At 33.1% G+C, this 25,041-nt stretch overlaps 1 protein-coding gene across 2 annotated transcripts in view; it reads right to left on the bottom strand.

Annotated features, from left to right (window-relative positions):
* LOC145296902 (elongation factor G, mitochondrial-like) overlaps positions 1 to 25,041 on the bottom strand; it is a 98,049-nt gene that overhangs the window by 8,323 nt on the left and 64,685 nt on the right. For both annotated transcript variants that reach the window (XM_080143064.1, XM_080143065.1), the window contains exons 12-16: positions 24,554 to 24,691; positions 20,049 to 20,150; positions 12,859 to 13,053; positions 6,799 to 6,881; positions 3,817 to 3,886 (exon numbers count right to left, since the gene is read on the bottom strand). In XM_080143064.1, the coding sequence (XP_079999190.1) occupies positions 3,817 to 3,886; positions 6,799 to 6,881; positions 12,859 to 13,053; positions 20,049 to 20,150; positions 24,554 to 24,691 (588 nt within the window). The remainder of the gene's footprint in view (positions 1 to 3,816; positions 3,887 to 6,798; positions 6,882 to 12,858; positions 13,054 to 20,048; positions 20,151 to 24,553; positions 24,692 to 25,041) is intronic.

Raw genomic sequence — 25,041 nt, 5'->3', positions numbered from 1 at the left:
ACTAAGTACACTTGATCATAAGATGCAGATGACATAAAAGTTTTATGCTGACCTGACATTGCTTCATCATCAAAGTTGTTGCATCCCAAACAGAATTTCTTGCTTTTTTTACGTTTCATTTTGCTTCAAATTTCTCAGAAATGTTAGCCCCACTTTCTGGGTTCAACACTTTATCTCTATATGAAACACATAGACATTCGAATATTCCATTCAAGTTCTTGATGAGCCGTTCCCCTTAAGTAATCCAATTTAATCATAGATTCCATGAATAAAATTTTTCTTCAAGTCCAATGTAAACAAATTCTTGATGAGCCGTCCCCCTTAAGTAATCCAATTTACCAAATTTCCACTACTAACGATTATTACTACATTGTCCCATTGACCACTGGACGCTTATTAATCCTTATCCTCGAGTGGCCTTCAGGCCTTGTAATGTTCTAAAAAAATTCCATTCTTGATATTAACACTCTCCTTTACCTTTCAATCATTACATTGGTAAAGAAGTTGGGAACATAATTTTCCTCTCTCCAATCGACCATTTAAATATGTTACCATTCTTTGGGGTGATTGTGCCTACTAAAAAAAAAAAAGTGCTCTTTATATGCATGGTTGCCAAAAGAGCACTTTTAGCTGGTTGGCACAATTATTCATCTAGTCTGGTGGAGTAACTAGCTTTGTGCTATTATATGAAGTAACATCCGTTGGAGAAAGTGCACCATTCCTCATTAAAGCCAACATGGGTCAGCCATAGCGAAATCTTATTTGGGACGCAAATACTATGATTTTGAAGATTTAGTCAGGTTTATTTGTAGGAAAAAATATCCTCATGCTTTCCTAACAAACTCCTGTACAGAGAGACGTTAGACACTCGAGGATAGTGTCTAGAAGGCATTCAAGTTCTCTCTGGTAGGTTAGACTCGTAAAAGGCAGTGTTGGTTAGCCATACTTTTTTAAAATAAAACTTTTTTCTTTATTACATTTTCACCCCAAACAAGGCACATTGCCACTTTGGTGTAGGGGGCTACTATAAGGGGCAGCAACTACTGGGGTACTATGTTGGGATTTGGGCAGCAAGATGTCGGTTCACGTTACATTTGAACTTCTGCATGTCAGTATAGTTAGGGAAGCAGGGACCTGGAATGGAATTCCAGAGTCTAGCGGTTCTGGGGAAGAAACTACTGGAGTAGAAAGATCTTTTACATCTAGGGATCTCTACAGTGTGGGAGTGGGATCTAGGTGCCTGTCGCGTTTGTCAAGGGTGTCTACGTCGTGGGGGCACAAGTGTCTGCAGTTCGTCAGAGCATTCACCATTAAAATACTTGTAGAACAGGCAGAGGGATGCAACATTTCGTCGATGGGACAGAGGCTGAAGCTTAGATGCCAGTTCAGGGCCTATCAGATTGACGACTCTCTTTTGAACCTTGTCTAGGAGCGAGAGACTAGCAGCAGATGCACCAGCCCAAATGTGACAACAATACTCCATACGTGGGCGAATGGTTGCCTTATAGAGGTACAGGATACTTTCAGGTGTCAGTAGTTTTCTAGCACGGTAGAGAGAGCCTACCTTAGCCATACTAAGATCTTATTAGGGTTGCAAATACCATGTGATTTTGGATTTAGCCAGTGTTTACTTGAAGTGAAAAATATCCTCATGCCAGGTTGTCCTAAAAAATAAAGACATTCAAGGATAATGTATAGTAGGGATTCAAGTTCTCATGGTTTGTAGAATGATCAGCCATGAAGGTAATAAAAATAACTGTTCACGATTTTGAAAAACTTCTGACTTGCCCTTCTACAATTGTAACATTTCCAAATAACATTTGTAGCATTCAATAGTTTGAGAGAATGACCACCGTTTGAGACCGTGGGGTTAAGAAGTAAACAAAGCTTTATGTGTAAACTGTTTGATACTGTGCGAGTATAGATAATGAAAGAACATGAACCACTGAATAAGAAAGTTGGAGTTTTTTTTTGTTTTTTTAAATACTTTAATACATTATTGTAGCTACAAATCGAGGAAGGCAGAAAACTTTGGCTGCCACATCACCACTGCGACCACTAGCTAATTCCATTGACAACGTGAACGACAAACAAACCATGAGGATTGAAGAACACCTCAGATAATTTTACACAATACCCATTCTATATAGCAAATTGACTATAAGTTGCTTTTTTTTTTAACCCAGATCTGGAAAAGGGTTATGGGTTATAGTATTTCAGTCATTGTTATATAGCATTCATCGTAGGCAGGTTGAACTGGCTTCCTCTGAACGAGGAAGTTCCAAGAGTATATTACCTTCACAGGCGGTCCCCAGTTGCCTGTAATGCTTAATGAATTTTTGGTCAGGATTGGTTGGTTGTTTTTGTTTTACGGCATATCAACCCTTTTCAGGTTATTTAATGCCGAATCCAAAGATTTTGAAGAAAAAATTTTTAATAGAATATATTTGTTGTTTTTAAGTCCGTTTCTATTTAACCCATAGTTGGAACCCTAACAGGTACTACCACTCCGGGTCAGAGTGGACCTGGGAGCAATGGTAATTAAAGGGTGGCTCCACACTCCCCAAAGCCCACAAGCTGGGGCCTCACGACTGGATATAGTTTAAGGTCATATCCAGGAACCCCATTGAGGGACGTTTACCCTCTGCAGGGGGGCAGTCGTCATATTCTAATGCCCCACCAACAGGGCCTTTTGGTCAGGAAGCCAATATCTTCAGACAGCCTTATCTGGTAGCACCAGATGCCCTAGCAGGTATTATCACTCTGGGTCAAAGTAGTCCTGGGACCAATGGTAACTAAGGGGCAACTCCATATTCCCTACAGCCCCCAAATGTAGCCTCACCAAGGTTGTAGCCAGCCATTCTTTCTGAGCCCACCCACCCCAGAAGACGTCGACCTAATTTAAAGCGCCTGTAAAGCAGCCAGAGAAGATAGCATTTATTAATCAGGTTGAATAATTTCACAAAGTAATTTATATAGAAAAATGTAATAAATCAATCAAAATATTAAAATTTCACGTAATAAAATCAATAAATAAATAAAATCAATTTAATTGCAACCTAATTATTATAAGAAACAAAACAAAACTTCACTAAAACGAACGAAATATTATATTTTGTAAAATTTTTGCTACAAAACTAAACCATATTTGAAAATACATTGAAAAACATTCTGGCCCTAAGCTGAGTACAAGGCGTGTTGAAAGATAAATACCAATATATATTTTATTGTGTAAATTGATAAGTATTAGACAAAACAATTAAATTATTTAGAGTAGGAAGTGGACCTTCGGTTTATGTAACTCATTTCTCTTAGAGAAAAAAAAAAAAAAAATCAACCTGAGTGTCTAACTATCCCGTGGGGAGGCATTGTAAATAGGAACTCTCATTTCTCTTATTTTGTCTTTTAATCCTCACATGCAATGAACAACATTTCCGACAAAGGGGAAATAACAGCTATTTTCTGGGTTGGAATATAACATTTATCACTGGCATTAACATTTTACATTGAAGTGGTATTTTTTTTTTGTAGCTTCTTATATCAAGTGGCTTCATGCCTTGTCTGGAGTGATTTCCATAATAAAAAAAGAACATAATTGATACGATCTGGTAAAAGACATGATTGACTTGTCATTCCAAGTATTTGAATTAAAATGTCTTAAAGTATAGAATGACCCCCCCCCCCCCCAACGTATATATCTTAATATCTTATCGGCCTGACCCAAAGAATTTGGGTGAAAGCTACATAGTTGACAGATTTCTTAAATCACAAATTCTAAAAAAAATAAAAATAAATAAAAAATCTTGTAAAACGAACCTCCATAATTCCGATGACTCGACCGAATTGTCCCTGGCCACCAGATTGCTTTTTATGCAAATAGTCAAACCTGCGGAAGAAAAATGAAAAAAACTTCAAGTTTTATATATATATATCTATATTCCTATAAATTTGTTTTTTATTTGTGTGTGTGTGTGTGTGTGTATGTGTATTGATATTCATATTAAAAACCCTTTTTTCTATTTATTTAAAAAGAAAATACAACCTTGTTATATATGGGCTGTGGAATTGCATTCATCTGCAAAAGATCTAGCTAATTTGCATATTCTTTTTTTTTTTTTTTACATAGGCATCACCACATTATCAAGGCCAAGAGGCCACTCAAGGATAAGGGTTAAAGAGTGTACAGTAGAAATTGGACAATATAGTAATCGTTAGTAATGAAAATTTGGTAAATTTGATAACATATGGAACGGCTCATCAAGAACTTATTTACGTTAGACTTGAACACAACCATATTGTAGTCAGCCGGAAAGCAGGAAAACGGAAGACAATTCCACAGGCGTGCAGTTCTAACAAAGAAGCTTTGTTCATGGAATCTACGTTTAGGTTTAGGCACAGATAAAGAGTGGGGGGAATTATTGATAGTGTTTACAGCTAGACGAGTGTTTCTTGTAAAAGTTTGGCAAGGGGGGACCATAGATTGAAGCTCAGTCGAACACTTTCCATGAAAATAACGATACATCAGAGACAAACTCGCAACATCTCTTCTGTGAGATAGAGGTTGCAAGGAAGAGAAAAGGACATCTCCTACGAGGCTACGAAGTCTATTTTGAACTCTATCAAGGCAGGACAAGTCCTTTCTAGCAGCTCCTGCCCAGATGTGGCAACAGTATTCCATCCTTGGACGTACCTGGTTCTTATATAGATAGAGAATAGCATCAGCAGTGAGATATCTACCGGATCGATAGAAAGATCCCACCATTTTTCCAGCAGCCTTGGCAACAGATTTGATGTACGTGTTCAATTTAAGATCAGGAGTAATGGTCAAGCCCAGAAGCTTGTCAAAACTTGAGGCCTCCTGAAGACGAGAGCCATTCATTTCAATTGATGCCATATGTGGATCAGAATGTTGATGATGTAAAGAGAGAAGCTTGGTTTTAGATGCATTAAAAGTAACCAGCCACTCCTTACCCCATTGTACTACGTGTTCAAGATCAGAGGAGAGAGAATTGGAGAGAACTTTTAAACATTCATTTTAATTAATTCCCTATTAGTTCTTTTTTTTGGTTTTCTTATGATCTTTAGTTAATCAATCAATAAGGGTTTTATTACTCAATGAGGAACCCCAACCTGGATTTAACTATTACGTGCAATTATATTCTACATGATTTATATTTGAATAAAAATGTTATAGTAAACAAAAATCTCTCTTTATATATATATATTTATGATGAGAAATATGGAAATAATATTCCGACAAAATAGAGAAATAAAAAGGAACAAACCGTATTATGTGTTCATCAACGTTTCGTCTTTATTTCATCCAGAGGAAGTCTCGAAATAAAGACGAAACGTTGATGAACACATAATACGGTTTGTTCCTTTTTATTTCTCTATATATATTTATGCATGCGTATATATATATATATATATATATATATATATATATGCATAAAAATAAAATAAAAATACCAGCGATGGTTGACGTTATGTTGTTTTGAAAAAAGAAAAACCGAATGACTTTATAAAATGATCAACGTTTCGTCCCTATTGCAGAAGACATCTTCAGGATATTAAAAGGAAAAATGCAAAAGAAGAAAACGATCATAGACCATACGAAAATGAAAAGGAAACAGTGTTAGAATCCTACCCACATAGTTTCCTTCCTGATAACTCGAGTATAGGCGATACTAAGAACATAATGAAGAATTGATTAAAATTTAAGTCTTTGAGTCATGGCATCAGAACAAGAACAATCTACCTCCGAGACAGAAATTAAGGGTTTAGTTTGAAATTTCATTCTGATTTCATACCTAAAAGAGGTTTACGGTCACATCGGCCGAAAAGTTGTGAGAATAACATCCAAGATGAGAAAATGATCCAAAAAATCCAAGTTGCATCATTTTGGTTTTTGTAACATTCACTCTCAGACTTATTTTCCATAACATTCTTCAAAGTCTTTAACTTAAATAAGTCTTCCATTTTCACAGGCAAGCACTAAATCATCAGCACAAAGTAGCTCTTCTCGACAATCCATACACAATTCTATAGTCAATGCTTCTAAGATATGAAGTTTCTAAGATATGAAGTTTCTAAGATATGAAAAGCAATGGACTCAGTACAGATCCCTGATATAGACTCACTCTTACATCAAAAACTGTCACGAAATCTGCTGTTAATTCTAACATGACTTTAGGCATTTCTGTATGATGCTTGAACAACCTCTGTAACAGAGTGCGTGGGAAACATAGGATAGCTGGCTTGCAAAGATATTAGCAGCAATAGCCGAACAAAACACATATGCAAATTAGCAAGTGTGCAAGGCTTTGCATAACAAGAAAAAGCAAAAAGGATACCATGTGGTTGGGGGGGGGGAGCAAAGTGCACGTTGAAAAAGATGCATGTGTAATGTTGAAGGTGAGAAATGGCTGACATTAGCCAGCATAAGATCGGGAGAGAAAGAAAAACGTGTGCCAGGTAAGATAGACATCTTGCTCTATAATGGCGAGAGACGTTTAAGCTGGTGTCGAGATGGCAAGGTTTTGTTAATCTCATGGCTGACAAAATGAACAGTTAGAAAAAACAAAAAGCAGGCATTGTTTGGAAAGTAATTGACTTGTGCTAAAACAGAAAAAAATGCCGACCTGGATTTTTTTTTCCTTTGTTTGTTTGTGTGTTCCTGTGATGTAACACCTTTACCAATCATTCGTTTGCTCCTAATTTATGCAAAGCCCATCAGACACCATCTATTAGTATTCTGAAAAATAATTGATTGAAATAAAAATTGAAAATACTTACGAGCACGGCCCAGACATGGTTTCTCGGAAGGCCACCTTCGGTTTACCAAGGACACATTTTGCGTTGAATTCTCTTTCAAGACGCTGACAGGATTAAAAAAAAAAAAAAAAAAAAAAAAAAAAATGCATTTTTTTATTTTTCTGAATTAAACAAAAAAAAAAAAAATGATGTTTTCCTTTACATTTATTTTTTTTGAGAAATCTTGGAAAAATGGAACTGCTAGAATGTTTTTTTTGGTTTAGGAAATACTAAATCTTTCAATGCCAACTGGAAAAAGAGAATTATTTGGTATTTAATTATAATCTCTATATTTGCTTGGGAGTAAAAGAAAATGTTTTAGTACTTTTACATTGATTAGTCGTAATAAAAAAATTACATGTAATTAATTTGGAGATGAGAAACATATACACACTTGTACTTGTTTGCGGCGTTCACCCAGGATCAGTTGAGCCGGCTTCATCCAACAAGTTCACCACATCCCGCATAACGGCCGACCAGGCGCGGCGGTCTGAGATTGTTTTCATTACGAGCCTAAGCCATTCGCGATTCCATCGGCGGAGCCCATAAAGGCGGAGGCCAAGGATCATTTCAGCATCCTGTTTCATTGTCCTGAGCCAGGTTTTGTGTTGGCTGCCAAAACACTTCTTCCAGCCTGGTGGTCATGCTGGGTCGATGACTTCACGAATGAGGTCACTTAGGTTTCGACGTAGCACATGGCCGAACCAATGAAGGTGTCTGGCGAGGAGGGATTGTTGAAGGGAGTGTATCTTGCAGTATGCCCAGACCATATTTTGAGAGATGAATTGTTGCCAGCAGAGACGCTTATTTCTAATTGATAAACTTGATTAAAATCAATTTTATATTGAAATAAAAAAATGCAGTAGCTTACAGTTGGCCAGAAGTGTTTTTACTTAAATTTTTTTTTTTAAACTATGTTTTTTCTACAATTACAAACAAAGGGAACTAACTCCATATTACCAAATACATAGTTATGTTCTCTATTTTAGGATGGCGTCCTTATGAAAATAATTCTGTCCTAGACAAAGTATTTTTCTTGACAACATGTTGGGAAATGACAGTGGTTCAGTAATTAACGACACTAACTGACGACCTGAGTATCTCAAGTTTGAATGTTGTTCGTTCCACAAAAATCACTTTCACTTAGGATGTTGGCAACCTTCACATGGTCCCTCCCATAAGAACCTGATGTCTTTCTAGAAATAATTCTGACTAGAAAAATATCAAAGAAATCGATGCCGACAACAGAATCTTTGGATTCGCACCATATGATGATGATGATGACCATGTTGCAACGATCCACAAGAAAAAACTGGCTAAGTATTGATTTTGTAGGACAGAAACTATTGATAAGAAATGATAAAATAGACTTACTTTACTTTATATATTAGATTTATGATCCATAACGGATGTAGCAAAACCAGGTGGAAACTTAAAACTCAATGATTTTTTGTTAATTTTGGAAAGATTTCATTTATTTACCTTTACCCTGCTGACCATAGAATTTACTTTTCGATTTAAAGTCGTTTTTAATGTAAGTTTATCATATCTTGTATACTATTTTTTTTTTTTTTTTTTTTTTTTTTTACAAAGGAGTCACCACTTACCAAGGCTTGGAGGCCACTCGAGGAAAAGGGTTAATGAGTGTACGGAAGTCAATGAGAGAAAATATCGTAATCATTAGTAATGGAAATTTGGTAAATTGGATTACTTAAGGGGAGAACTCATCAAGAACTTGTTTACGTTTGACTTGAAGACAACCATATTGTAGTCAGTTGGAAAACGGAACAGTTCCACAGGCGTGCAGTTCTAAGAAAGAAGCTTTGTTCATGGAATCTACATTTAGGTTAAGGTAAAGATAAAGAGTCGGGGAAATTATTGATAGTAGTTTCAGCTAGATGAGTGTTTTTCGTGAAAGTCAGGCAAGGGGGACCATAGATTGAAGCTCAGACGAGCACTTGCCATGAAAATAATGATAAAATAGAGCCAGGCTTGCAACTCCTTTTCTGTGGAAAAACGGTGGCAAAGTAGAGAAAAGGGCATCCCCCACCAGGCAACGAAGTCTATCTTGAAGTCTGTTAAGGTTGAATAAAATGCTTCTAGCAGCTCCTGCCCAGATGTGGCAACAGTACTCCATCCTTGGATGTTCTTGGTTTTTATACAGATAGAGAATTGCATCAGCAGTGAGGTATCTATTGGAGCTCGTAAAAATATCTAAGATATCTACTGGAGCGGTAGAAGATCCCACCATTTTTCCAGCAGTCTTGGCAACGCATTTGATGTACGTGATCAATCTCAGATCATGAGTAAAGATCAGACCCAAAAGCTTGTCAAAACATGGAGCCTGCCCAAGACGAGAGCTATTCACTTCAATTGATGGCAGATGGGGATCAGAGCATTGATGATGTAAAGATAGCTTGGTCTTACATGAATAATTCTTGCAGCTTATGTCACTTCTTTGCAGCTGTTGAAGAATTACCTCCAACATTTAAAACTTTAGATGAGCAAAAGTGTCCCCCTTAACTGTAAGATTTTATTGGGTAACTTTCATTTAGTGTTTCTCTATCCTCAAACTGTATCGATTTGAGGCCGTCGATTTACATGCACTGTTACCTTTGTCCTTTTCTGAAATGATGAGAGTTGGCTAGTTGGTTATTTTTGTATTACGGCATATCAACCCTTTTCAGGTTATTTAATGCCGAATCCAAAGATTTTGAAGAAAAATTTTTTTAATAGAATATATTTGTTGTTTTCATGTCGGTTTCTAATAACCCATAGTTGGGACCCTAACAGGTACTACCACTCCGGGTCAGAGTGGACCTGGGAGCAATGGTAATTAAAGGGTGGCTCCACACTCCCCAAAGCCCACAAGCTGGGGCCTCACCACTGGATATAGTTTAAGATCGTATCCAGGACCCCCATTGAGGGACTTTTACCCTCTGCAGGGGGGCAGTCGGCGTATTCTAATGCCCCACCGACAGGGCCGAAATGCTGAGGGAGTATCTATACACAGATGATGTTAAAGAGTCTTAGCTTTATACGACAGCTTAGTCTCTCTCTCTCGGTTGAAAATCTTGAGATCCAGCTACAAGCAAGAGCAAGATAGCCAACAACAAGTTAAACTGCAGACCAGCTTAATGCGGGTACTGGTCTCCCACTTTATGATTTTTTTAAATCAAAGATTTGCTTATTCTAGAAAGGTTGCCTTCATCACGGCTTACGGGAGCTCTCTCCACCCCAATATACACACACATGGTGCTAGTTGGCCGTTGACCCCGAAAAAGGGTCCATTCGCTCTTTGGAAGGTCTTGTTTTTAATCCTTCAGGGAGACTAGCCACCCTCCTCACAAAACAAGTTTAGTGGGGGAACCAGTTTAGTCGTTGGTGACCCTTAGTCCTGCTGACCATAGAATTTACTTTTTGATTTTTTATTTTCTTTAAAATATAAATACTTGTCGATTACATGAATAATTCTTGCAGTTTACGTGAAAGCAATTTACATGAAATCAATTTCATTTAATGTAAATATGCTTTCTTTTTTTTTTTTTTGGTTGTTTAACGGCATATCAACAACCCTTTGTGAGTTATTTAATGCCGAATCCAGTTATTTTGGGAATAGTATTCGATGTTGTATCCAGTTATTTTATATGAGATTTTTATTCTTTAAGCTCCTTGTATTTTCAATCGTTAATTCGTAGTTTTTGATTTGGTTGTTTTATAGTGGATTTTGTCATTTTTGTTCTCTGCCTTGCAGAATATGATTGGGTTTTGCAATGGGAGGGGGAAAAGGGTTACAGTATTATTAAGTCCTGTATTATGAATGTAGTTATATTGTTGATAGTGTTTTATATTCAAATTGTCCTCATTCTTAAGGAAGGTTTCTTGGAAATAAATAGCCAAAGGATTAAATTTGGTTTGCAACAATAAAATTTCATTCTAATTTGCATTCAATCCGCACCAATTCCATTGGATTTTCTTGTAATTCATGAGGATTTTTTTTTTTGGTTTGAGGAGTAACTTCAGTTTTCATGTCTTCTAATTCATAAATCTATTTGTAGTAGTAGTAGTAGTAGTAGTAGCTTCTGTTTGTGGTAACTTCTTTATATTATTTTGTTTTTTTGTAGATGTATTTTTTTTTTGTTTTTCAAGTGTGTTTTTTTCACCACGGGAAAGACGTATTGGTGACCTGTGTGGTCTTTTAACTGATTTTGTTTTTCCTTAGCTTTGTCTTTTCCAGCATCTGCACGACGTACTGGTGATTTTTGTGGTCTTTCTTTTGATCGACTTTGTTTTCTTGGATGTTCTGATTTTGGTTGAGAATTTGTTTTATTGGTAACATTAGTTAATGATTTAATGGGTTGATTAATTTTTGATGATATGTTTGGTTTGATTTCATTTATAAATTTGGGCCAGTCGTTTGATCCCAATTGTAGCAATTTGTTTATTAGTGTTTCGTATTTGGAGTTTTGGTTAGTGATGTTGGATGATATACAACTTGAGGTAACTTGAGAGTACGTCTTTTCCTTCATGTATCCATCTATTATTTTCCTAGCTTCGAGGAAGGAGATATTTTTGGTATGTTTTATTGACACTTCCTTTTCTTTCTTCCAGATTCTGCATGCTCTAGCATAAGCAGGATGGTTTTCTCCACAATTTGCACATTTGCAATCAAGATTGCAGTCATTGACAGTGTGGTCTGGATCTTTTTGGCCAGATCTGCCGCACACTGCTCGTCCCCTACATGCATCCTCATGGTGTCCAAACTTCTGGCATTTAAAGCACCGAAGTGGGTTTGGTATAAAGAGTTCAACTTTTTCAATGTTGAACCCAATTTTGATTTCTTTTAGGATAGTAGGTCTATCGAACTACATAATGAAAGTGTTCGTATGTATAGTCTGATTCTCTTTTTTTATTGTAATTCTTTTAACGTTTATTACTCCTTGGTTTTTAAGTTCTTTTGTTATTTCTTCAGTAGTGCACATTGAGAGGTTTTTCGATTTTACTATACCTTTGGATGTATTCAGATTCTTGTGTGGATAAGTTTTGATATTTATGTTGTGGAAACTTTTCATTCCTAGGAGAAAAGTGGCATGTTTTTCTCTTTCCACTTCCACCAGTAGGGTTTTATTTTTTAAAGTTTTTACATTTTTGGGGGTAATATATGTCGATATGATTTTATGTATAATAAACGGTGATAAGTCAGTTATTTTGGTTTCTTCAGTGGATTCCAATACAATAAATTTTGAGGATGTTTGATATAGTTCATTATCTGAACTATCCGAGTCGACGTGTTGGCACTTGGAGTTTTTATACTTGGCCATATATATATATATATATATATATATATATATATATTTTAATTCATTGTTTATGCTCCCCACCCACCTCGGAGTCCAATATTGGGGCATATCAAAGGGGAAACCCATTCGCCTTGTCATGCCAGGGCTACATAAACAGTATACATGTTCCAAATGGGAGCCATGAGCACCCATAATTCTTTACTTACACAATCCAAGTAATTTGTGGGAATTTCCGGCACTATACAGCCATGTCATGACTTTAATCATTTGGCACATTTGACCCTAGCCACCGCCTTCTAACACATGGAAAAGAGGGGAAAATATTTATATAGTTTATAATGGTATAGGGTAGAACTGTATTTGTTACGGTTTAGAGGAAATTGATAGAAAAGTAGATGTGTTAGGGCTTGACGTAACTAGCCGATTCATCGGATCGGGCCCCTGTAAATATGCGATAAAAATAAAACTTGGAATAAAATTATGATTCTACTTTGAAAATAATGTTTCCTTTAAGAAACAATGGTAAGAAAAGGGTTAAACATGTTTTTTTAATACAAGTATTTGCATAAAAATAATGATAGAGTAGAGAAAGACTAGCAATATCTATTCTGTGATGATAGTGGTGGTGATGATGGTGATTATGATGATAGTGTTGGTGGTGATGATGATGGTAGTGGTGGTGGTGGTAGTGATTATAATGATGGTGGTTTAAGCATAGGTGGAGTGATGGAATCAATGTTACCTGTGCGTAAATGTCCAAATGAAGTTCACCCATTCCGGAAACGAGCGTCTCGCGGCTTTCAGGATCAAAATTCACAACCAACGTTGGATCTTCTTTCGTAAAACGAGCCAATCCCTTGGCAAAGTTGTCAGAATCCTTCTGATTGACTGGTCGGATTGACATCGAAATCACCGGATCTGCGATAAACATGGATTCCTATAAGGACAACAACATAAAGATATTTTTTTACAAAAATGAAAAGTGAGGAAACTGTGTGTGTGGGAGGCGGGGGGTGGGTAGGTTAAGGTACAGGTAAACCATTTCTTGTTATTGATGAGGATCGGGAATTCTTAGACTTTCAACTTGGAAGAGATGGATCCGATATGTCACACCTGGAAAATGTTGGACTAATAAAATTGGTGTAAATAAAAATATTGGACTAGTAAAATTGGTGTAAATAAAAATATTGGACTAGTAAAATTGGTGTAAATAAAAATATTGGACTAGTAAAATTGGTGTAAATAAAAATATTGGACTAGTAAAATTGGTGTAAATAAAAATATTGGACTAGTAAAATTGGTGTAAATAAAAATATTGGACTAGTAAAATTGGTGTAAATAAAAATATTGGACTAGTAAAATTGGTGTAAATAAAAATATTGGACTAGTAAAATTGGTGTAAATAAAAATATTGGACTAATAAAATTGGTGTAAATAAAAATATTGGACTAATAAAATTGGTGTGAATAAAAATATTGGACTAGTAAAATTGGTGTGAATAAAAATATTGGACTAGTAAAATTGGTGTGAATAAAAATATTGGACTAGTAAAATTGGTGTAAATAAAGATATTGGACTAATAAAATTGGTGTAAATAAAAATATTGGACTAATAAAATTGGTGTAAATAAAAATATTGGACTAATAAAATTGGTGTAAATAAAAATATTGGACTAGTAAAATTGGTGTAAATAAAAATATTGGACTAGTAAAATTGGTGTAAATAAAGATATTGGACTAATAAAATTGGTGTAAATAAAGATATTGGACTAATAAAATTGGTGTAAATAAATATATTGGACTAATAAAATTGGTGTAAATAAAAATATTGGACTAATAAAATTGGTGTAAATAAAAATATTGGACGAGTAAAATTGGTGTGAATAAAGATATTGGACTAATAAAATTGGTGTAAATAAAAATATTGGACTAATAAAATTGGTGTAAATAAAAATATTGGACTAATAAAATTGGTGTAAATAAAAATATTGGACTAATAAAATTGGTGTAAATAAAAATATTGGACTAGTAAAATTGGTGTGAATAAAAATATTGGACTAATAAAATTGGTGTAAATAAAAATATTGGACTAATAAAATTGGTGTAAATAAAAATATTGGACTAATAAAATTGGTGTAAATAAAGATATTGGACTAATAAAATTGGTGTAAATAAAAATATTGGACTAATAAAATTGTTGTAAATAAAAATATTGGACTAGTAAAATTGGTGTAAATAAAAATATTGGACTAATAAAATTGGTGTAAATAAAAATATTGGACTAATAAAATCGGTGTGAATAAAAATATTGGACTAGTAAAATTGGTGTGAATAAAAATATTGGACTAGTAAAATTGGTGTGAATAAAAATATTGGACTAGTAAAATTGGTGTAAATAAAAATATTGGACTAGTAAAATTGGTGTAAATAAAAATATTGGACTAGTAAAATTGGTGTAAATAAAAATATTGGACTAATAAAATTGGTGTAAATAAAAATATTGGACTAATAAAATTGGTGTGAATAAAAATATTGGACTAGTAAAATTGGTGTGAATAAAAATATTGGACTAGTAAAATTGGTGTGAATAAAAATATTGGACTAGTAAAATTGGTGTAAATAAAGATATTGGACTAATAAAATTGGTGTAAATAAAAATATTGGACTAATAAAATTGGTGTAAATAAAAATATTGGACTAATAAAATTGGTGTAAATAAAAATATTGGACTAGTAAAATTGGTGTAAATAAAAATATTGGACTAGTAAAATTGGTGTAAATAAAGATATTGGACTAATAAAATTGGTGTAAATAAAGATATTGGACTAATAAAATTGGTGTAAATAAATATATTGGACTAATAAAATTGGTGTAAATAAATATATTGGACTAATAAAATTGGTGTAAATAAAAATATTGGACTAATAAAATTGGTGTAAATAAAAATATTGGACGAGTAAAATTGGTGTGAATAAAGATATTGGACTAATAAAATTGGTGTAAATAAAAATATTGGACTAATAAAATTGGTGTAAATAAAAATATTGGACTAATAAAATTGGTGTAAATAAAAATATTGGACTAATAAAATTGGTGTAAATAAAAATATTGGACTAGTAAAATTGGTGTGAATAAAAATATTGGACTAATAAAATTGGTGTAAATAAAAATATTGGACTAATAAAATTGGTGTAAATAAAAATATTGGACTAATAAAATTGGTGTAAATAAAGATATTGGACTAATAAAATTGTTGTAAATAAAAATATTGGACTAGTAAAATTGGTGTAAATAAAAATATTGGACTAATAAAATTGGTGTAAATAAAAATATTGGACTAATAAAATCGGTGTGAATAAAAATATTGGACTAGTAAAATTGGTGTGAATAAAAATATTGGACTAGTAAAATTGGTGTGAATAAAAATATTGGACTAGTAAAATTGGTGTAAATAAAGATATTGGACTAATAAAATTCGTGTAAATAAAAATATTGGACTAATAAAATTGGTGTAAATAAAAATATTGGACTAATAAAATTCGTGTAAATAAAAATATTGGACTAATAAAATTGGTGTAAAATAAAATATTGGACTAGCAAAATTGGTGTAAATAAAAATATTGGACTAATAAAATTGGTGTAAATAAAAATATTGGACGAGTAAAATTGGTGTAAATAAAGATATTGGACTAATAAAATTGGTGTAAATAAAGATATTGGACTAATAAAATTCGTGTAAATAAAAATATTGGACTAATAAAATTGGTGTAAATAAAAATATTGGACTAATAAAATTGGTGTAAATAAAAATATTGGACTAGTAAAATTGGTGTGAATAAAAATATTGGACTAATAAAATTGGTGTAAATAAAAATATTGGACTAATAAAATTGGTGTAAATAAAAATATTGGACTAATAAAATTGGTGTAAATAAAGATATTGGACTAATAAAATTGGTGTAAATAAAAATATTGGACTAATAAAATTGTTGTAAATAAAAATATTGGACTAGTAAAATTGGTGTAAATAAAAATATTGGACTAATAAAATTGGTGTAAATAAAAATATTGGACTAATAAAATCGGTGTGAATAAAAATATAGGACTAGTAAAATTGGTGTGAATAAAAATATTGGACTAGTAAAATTGGTGTGAATAAAAATATTGGACTAGTAAAATTGGTGTAAATAAAGATATTGGACTAATAAAATTCGTGTAAATAAAAATATTGGACTAATAAAATTGGTGTAAATAAAAATATTGGACTAATAAAATTCGTGTAAATAAAAATATTGGACTAATAAAATTGGTGTAAATAAAAATATTGGACTAGCAAAATTGGTGTAAATAAAAATATTGGACTAATAAAATTGGTGTAAATAAAAATATTGGACGAGTAAAATTGGTGTAAATAAAGATATTGGACTAATAAAATTGGTGTAAATAAAGATATTGGACTAATAAAATTGGTGTAAATAAAAATATTGGACTAATAAAATTGGTGTAAATAAAAATATTGGACTAATAAAATTGTAGTAAATAAAAATATTGGACTAGTAAAATTGGTGTGAATAAAAATATTGGACTAATAAAATTGGTGTAAATAAAAATATTGGACTAATAAAATTGGTGTAAATAAAAATATTGGACTAATAAAATTGGTGTAAATAAAAATATTGGACTAATAAAATTGGTGTAAATAAAAATATTGGACTAGTAAAATTGGTGTGAATAAAAATATTGGACTAATAAAATTGGTGTAAATAAAAATATTGGACTAATAAAATTGGTGTAAATAAAAATATTGGACTAATAAAATTGGTGTAAATAAAGATATTGGACTAATAAAATTGGTGTAAATAAAAATATTGGACTAATAAAATTGGTGTAAATAAAAATATTGGACTAGTAAAATTGGTGTAAATAAAAATATTGGACTAATAAAATCGGTGTGAATAAAAATATTGGACTAGTAGAATTGGTGTGAATAAAAATATTGGACTAGTAAAATTGGTGTGAATAAAAATATTGGACTAGTAAAATTGGTGTAAATAAAGATATTGGACTAATAAAATTGGTGTAAATAAAAATATTGGACTAATAAAATTGGTGTAAATAAAAATATTGGACTAATAAAATTGGTGTAAATAAAAATATTGGACTAATAAAATTGGTGTAAATAAAAATATTGGACTAATAAAATTGGTGTAAATAAAAATATTGGACTAGCAAAATTGGTGTAAATAAAAATGAAGTAATAAGTAAAAACAGACAACTAAATTGAACCAGAAATTGATATAAAATTCATCAAACAATAAAGAATAGAGAAATGGAATGCTGGCTATTATAGACTTATTCACCACGACTTGTTTCTTTTTTCAGGTTTGTTATTTTATTTTTTCTATCACAAAGGAATGAGAATACTTTATCTTAGAATGCTTTTTTTTTCTATGGAATATGCAAACATTTTTATTTTGCAACAATTTTTAAATAAACATGGAAACTCAACCACAAGTCTTTAATAGTTTTATTAAATTAAATTGTTCTTAAATCAAAGACATTTGCCAAAGTTATCATAAAGTTGGAGAGTGCTGGAAATCTGGGGAGACATTTTACCAAACTTTTGCCATTTTATATAAAAAGAAATTTAAGTTGATAGAAGGCAAGACTATGCAAAAGTGTGATGTTTAAGGAGGAAAAATGTTAGCTTCCTCTAATTAAAAAAATCTTAAACTATTTGAGAATATATAAACAGTTATCTCCCCATCTATATATATAAAAGCGAAAATGTATGTATCTATGTATGTGCGTATGCGTGTGTGTTTGTGTGTCTGCTAAAAACTGACAAGATCAGTTCTACGCATGCGTCAGACGACGTCATAACCTGATTTAGTTTAAATATTTTAAGAACTGACACAATTTCATGTGTGTCGTGTTAGCTCAGTTGGTTAGAGCGTTGGGTTATTATCTAAACGTTTTGGGTTCGAATCATGGTGTGAGATGTCTTCTTTTTTCTTTTTTTTTTTCGGTCTTTAAATTTTAATATTGAAGCAGTGTTATTTAAGCCATTTTTCATGTAACATTCGTTTTTCTGTTTTGTTTTTTACTTCGCTTATTCTTAGGTTTTCATTAATACGCCCATCCCCGACCGACCACACACACCCAAAAACACCCGGGTACCCACCGATTTTTTTAAATTTTAATATTGAAACAGGCTTATTTAAGCCATTTTTCACATGTTTTTTTTGGGGGTTTTTATTTTTCAGATTTTTTAAAGCAGTTTTAACGTTAGTTTTTCTGTTTCCTTTTTTGTTTTTTCGATTTTTACATTTAACATCGTTCGTTTGCCTTACGTTAGTTTTTTTTTCGATGTTTTGAAAAGAATATGCTATTGTCACAGCCCTAATAATCTTAAACCTTATATATATATATATATATATATATATATATAAGGTGAAATGTGTGTGCGTGTTTGTCTTGTAAGAATTTCCAGCAATCACGTCGGAATGTGACAAAATCGTATCGTTTTAAAGCTCGTACAACAAATATAAAAAAATTGGCCTAAATCATTAATTCTTTCACTCTCAACTGGGCCGCTTTCTACAAAGAGGGGTCACTTTTCATAAACATTTTTGCAAGTCATTCAAACCTTGCATTAATGATGTCACAATCGCGGTGGCCGCATCGATAAGACCGTTTTTTTTTTTCTGCACTTGCAATTTTGCTTCTTTTTTTTCTTACTCAACCAACATGCTTACATACATCCTGGCAAGTCTATAATATAAATCTCAAATGACTGTAATGTCTCGCTAAAACGTAAGACACTCGCGACTAACACTGACAAAATTGGAGTCGTTTGAAAGCTCAGTCTCTCGGCCGACAAATATCCAAAAATTTTAATTTTTGTTTTTTAGGGGGTAGGTTAATTTTTTTTTTCTTAATTTTTTTAGGGCTCCGTTGCTCAATATCCTTACTATGAAACCTCTCCATACCCAGGCAACGCAGAGTACCTCTGCTAGTCTATAATATAAAAGGGAAAATGTGTGCGTGTGTGTTTGTATGTATGCCAAACACTTTTGACACATGTGACCAACATTCACAAAGTAGGTATTGTTTGAAAGATCAGTCTCTCGGATGACAAATATCTAAAAACTGGCCAAAAATATGAATTCTTTGACCGTCAATTGGGACGTTTTTCATAAGGAGGGGTCAATTTTTTTCATCAACATTTTTGCAAAGTCATCATATAACCCGAAGCCCTGAGGCGAAGTTTGAAAATAAAATGTGAAAAAAACATGAACCGTTCGGCCAGCCAGAATGAGTTACTGAAAGATGTTTGAATTTATTTAAGTAAGAACCAAATTGACAGGTGCGCGCACGGAAGTCGTAGAGCGTTACGATGACGACGTAAGCAATAGCTATTCAGCAAATGAGGTCAATGACCAGGTTTGTTTGTTATAAGCAAAGTAAAAAAAGAAAACATAAAAACGAACGGTAAAACTTAAGTTGGGGAGGTGAAAAAGTAACATTCAAAACAGAGAATCAGCAACTATGTCCCAAAGCCTAGCTGGAGTCCGAACACGGTACCCCCGTAATAATAATAAAGGGTTGGGTTCGAGACTCCTAATAAACGGTTCCCCAGTTCGATACAAAACACCTGACGAAGGCTGGAGGGCAAAACGGCCGAAACGTGACAATAACAACCAAGATGAGGAAGTCAGTCCAACAATCTCAATCAATGCGTTGAGAATGATGGTGACTATATAGAAAACTAAATTCTGAAGCACGAAAGGTCACTTGTTTTAAAACTACTGTCTTCGTAGCTCTTCACTTTTTTGAGATAACAAAAAAATAGGAGGCTTTACTTTTGGAACGACTCGGGAAACTGAAAAAATTTATTGAACAAAAAAGAAAAAAGAGAACTCCAATTTACCATAGAAATGTGGGTGTTTCCTTTGGTAACGAACGTGTCCCCACTTGCACAGTCCACTCCGAATAATGCACAAATATCCCCAGCATAGCCTTCAGAAACTTCCTGGAAGAAGAGTGAAAAAGGAATTTATTTTCAATTAAACATGTTGTGCAGCAGGGGTGGGGGTGGGGTGGATTCAAACAGATGATATCTTCTATATAAATAAAGGGTAAAATGTGTGTGTGTTTGTCTCGCAAAAACTTTCTATAGAGGCGACAGAACCTGACCAAACCAGTATCGTTTTAAACCTTGAACCTTCGGACGACAAATATAAAAAAATTGGCCCAAAACATTCACACCTTCACTCTAAACTCGGCCGTTTTATACAAGGACTGGTCGATTTTTGCAAGTCATTGTTCCCTTTTTGATTGACTATGGTTAATTCTGAAGTTCGTGACTTTCGGTCGCGCCATGGAGACATCGACTAAAGCATAAGGTATTTTTTCTTTTTTTTACACCTTGCGTTACGGGTTCAAATCTGCCTGTCTACTACCACTTCTTTTTTTTTCTTTTTTAACACCTCTGCCTACTGTTGTTTTAATTCCCCCCGCCCTACTACTAACACTTTTTACCCCCCCCCCCCAGTCCTGGTTCCTTACTACACCACTTACACACACCCAGGCGCCCCCCGCTATTTTTGTTTACCCCCCCCCCCGGCTCTTTACTACATCACCTAAACACCCAGGCAACGCTAGTATTAGCATTACAAGCTGATTTTTTCTTTTTAGATAATTGTTATTTTATCAACTTGCTCGAAAAGAGCTATGTAAAAGATGCATAAAACCGTTTGAATTATGTAAATACCATCAGTAGTTCAAAAGTTATGAGAATTTTAAATGCCAAAATTTAGGCTTTTCCGTGGACATTTTTCTTTAGAAAAAGTGGGCTAAATTACGGACCTCCACATTTCAAGAAATTCGGTAATTTCGCCACCATTTATTTATTTTTCAAGCTATTCTCATGAAACTTGCCACACTTATGTAAAATTGTGTGCTCTTTCTGATTATGCAGTCAAATTTGATGTATAAGCCATGAATTATAAATTAAGATGTACAAATTTCAATTTTTTTTAAACTGGCGCATGGTATCATACAGTGGGTGTCTGTTCATGAACAAAACTAAGTATTATAGTGGTGTTTAAATATAGCTTTATTGAAAGCAGGCATTTTCCTGCCTCCTCACCAAACAAAGGAGAGCTTAATCTGGGTGTAGCCATTGAATGCCTAAAGAGCATTCATGGCCGGTATTTACCACTCCCCTCAAAGAAAAAAAAAATTGAGTAGATATGAATTAATCTCAGAAATAAATCAAAGAAAATTTTTCATATAGATTTTAGATTTCTGTAAAAGATGGAAATTTTCATAATCGACCAGAACTTATGCATTTTGGGACCAGTCCAATTTTCAATTTTGTAAATCCTCTCTATCTGGCCCAAAATATACTGCTATTTCCTGAGATGCAACCATAAATCGTACTCTACGTGAATTCATGATGTAGCTTTCACAGTATCAGGATACCAGGAATCCCGATAAGCAACAACTATATATATGTTGATGGTAATTTTTGTCATTTCTATTCTGTTGTTTTACTGAAAATTCAATTATGTAAACAAAGAAACAAAACAGTAATTTTTTACCTTGTTTCCACTTTAACATTTAAAATGATTACTTTTATAGGTTTTAGGGTATGCTGAAAACGAATATTGCATTTAAATTTTCTGCAAATAAGTAGTTTTCCAGATATTAAATAATGTCATTTCTTATATTATCGCTGGTGGCCATCTTGGTATGCACAAGCGTGCAAACCTAACCCCGAGAAACTATGCACAAACACACGTATCAAGATGGCCACCAGCAATAACATAAGAAATGACATTGCTTAAGATCCGGAAAGCTACTTATTTGCGGAAAATTTAAATGCGATATTTATTTTCAGCATACCCAAAAATCTTAAAAGACAGTAATTTTAAAGAAAAATGTCTAGGTGGAAACAAGATAAAAATTTATAAATGCATCACAATGAAATTCTTTATTGAACCGCCTAATTATTATTATTATTATTTTGATATCTTCAGTTAAAAAAAAAAAAAAACGGGTTTGTTTTACAGATTCGAAAAAATGGTCTTGACAATGAGTTAAAAATAAATTCAAGTTTCACAATATATTTTATTTAATTGTTAAGTGAAAGTACAGAATAGTTAACAAAACACCCTTCCTTCCCTATGTTAAGAATGAGTTTCTAAATAATAACGTTATTATTTCAGCATGGTAGCATAAGTGCACAAGTACCTTTTATTTGTTATATATTTGTTTTTGTTTACCACTAAAAAACAAACGCATGTACTTAGTACATTTTGTTGGGTTTTTTTTTTTATTGCTTCTTGCTTTTCGTACATGTGTACTACAAGCGTTAAAAACAACAAAATAGTATTGTTTGAAAATCAAATTTGAAAAACTTGATAAATTTTTTTTTTAAATTGACAAACCCAGAATAAAAAATGAAACTTTTTTCCGCTTTTGTTTCGAAAGCAGAAAAAAACAGTTTTCTATTTTTAAGAGAATACAAACTCGTTAATACAATGATATCGATGGTTAGCGCATAGCTAACCATCACTGTCATCGTTTCCCTTTAAGCAATTTGATTTCTATAAAAGATAACATTTTAAAGAAATTTCTGCACAATTAATAATTATCAAATATTTACATATCATACGTGAAAATAATTCTGAAACTATTATCTATATGAAAATGGATGATATATGCCAATTTATATTATCCATTTTGAAATATTCTTCGTCAACTTTGCTCGGTTGTAACTTTGCTTCCTGTGGTCGTAAAAATAAAAATCAAACACCAGTAGAGATGGACTTCTTTGTTTATATAGCCTGTAAAATTTCAGCCATATCCAATCAAATTTAACCCCGCGCATACATATACAAACGTAACGTATGAAATGTAAACATTGAAAAAACTGTTTCTCTTTTTGCTGTCGTAAATTTTTACCGTTTTTTTTTTCATTTTTAACTTGGATCATAAACATATTGAACGCATAAAAGAAAAATAAATTAACATAATTGGAATGCTTATTCTATTCTCTTTTCATCAATGTAATTCTTTTAAAAATTGACCCACAAATAAAAAAGATATGACTTGTTGAAGCACAGTAGGTATGTAATATTGCCGATGTCCATGAAAATACAGCAGACGCTTGTAATGCTACTAGTATAATATAAAGAAGTTTTGTAACGGCACCAACGGTTATGCTGTATACTGGGGTGTATATAGCCATCGTAGCCATATAGCAAGTGTATATGTTTGTCTTATATATATATATATACACACAGATATCTATTCAACAGATTTGTGTTTCTATAATGAGTCTCTTATGAGTGTTCACGTTCTGCATGTGATCTGTTTAGTGTATTCTCCATTGGGTGTTGATGCGTGTATACATTAGCAGCTTAAAGAAATCGTTGTTGGTTGAAACAACAGCAAAAACATCTCACATTTTCTTTCCATGCATCCTGAAATTGAAGGTGCTTCTCTCCGAAAGTGAAAACGTTCAGACAGAAATCATATTTTTAAACATAATCATTTATTCTTTTGCGGAGTTCTTTTTCAGAGTTGGCAGGCTTTGTATAAGATTACATTTTTCTAAGTCGCCCCCTTCTGACTTCGATGGGGCGTCCAGTCATAAAAACCCTGTCCGTTTAACACGTTGCGTATCGAAACTCATCTCCCACGTAACTACATCTCAAAATCTATATTTTTATTAAGTCATCACTACACGTAGCCTAAAGATCTTTGCTCGGTTATTTTTTTGCTTATATTATGGTTAGCTTAAATTCTATTTGTCAAATTAACATCAAGTTAACATTCCTAACAACTATTAAATGTAAATATTTAACATAACTTTTCACGTCTTAAAAATATTTCTATCTAACAAGGTACATTTTTACTGTTATGTTTGCAGGTTGAACCAAATAACGTATAAGGCAATACAAATGAAGACTCAACAAACAAAGGTAGATCAATAAGAAGTGTATTAGGAAAAGTATATTTGCATAATGGTTGTCAAGTAAGAGAGTCTTGGCTGGAGAACATGTCTGCTCTCGGCTCGGCCTTCGGTGGCTTCTGGTTAACACACACTCAGACTAACCGAGTCTTGTTATTTATGTGTAATATTATCCACCTATGTAAATGAGTGGGTGCCACCACAACATTTACCAATAATAATAATCGACCATTTTAATAGTTTCCGGTAGACTAACAACATAAACATTTTCAAAAGAATTGATATTATCAAAAATTTAAAAAACATAAAAAAGAATAAATGACTGCAATTGATGATGGGACCCCAATTTGTCAGAATTAGGGAGTGTGCAGTCACACCTTAAAATCCAGACAAACTGCCTTATAGTGATAAAATTTACCACACAAAAAAAAAAATAAAAAATTTTTTCTTACCTCCATTTCATCTGCATGCATTCGTACCAATCTCTGTACGCGTGTTTTCTTCTGCGTCCGGGTATTTATGATTGTGTCACCTCTCTTCAAGCCACCCTGGTACAAACGCAGGTAGGTCAGCTGACCAAATTTGCCAGCCTAAAATATAAGAATATCAAAACAATATAACGATAAGATTAAAATGGTAAATTCAGACTGAGCCAATAACTTGTAACATATCAACTTGTGAATTAAAAATGCAAAAGGAAGATCAAAATACTTGACGTTTCGCCCACTGTTTTGTAGGCTTTTTAAAGAGTGAATAGCTAAAAATGGTTCATGACAAAGCATGAAGCATTTTGATCTTCTTTTTCCATTTTTAATTCATCGTCTTGAGGAGGCTTCATATTTTGACAAGCTTCTGGGCCTGACCTTTATTCCTGATCTGAAATGGAACACATACATCAAATCTGTTGCCAAGATCGCTGGAAAAATGGTGGGATCCTTCT

Source organism: Euprymna scolopes, chromosome 17 (assembly GCF_053919585.1).
Source record: "Euprymna scolopes isolate OS-2025 chromosome 17, ASM5391958v1, whole genome shotgun sequence".
NCBI classification, from domain to species: domain Eukaryota; kingdom Metazoa; phylum Mollusca; class Cephalopoda; order Sepiida; family Sepiolidae; genus Euprymna; species Euprymna scolopes.
This window is presented reverse-complemented; position numbering and strand designations above follow the sequence as displayed.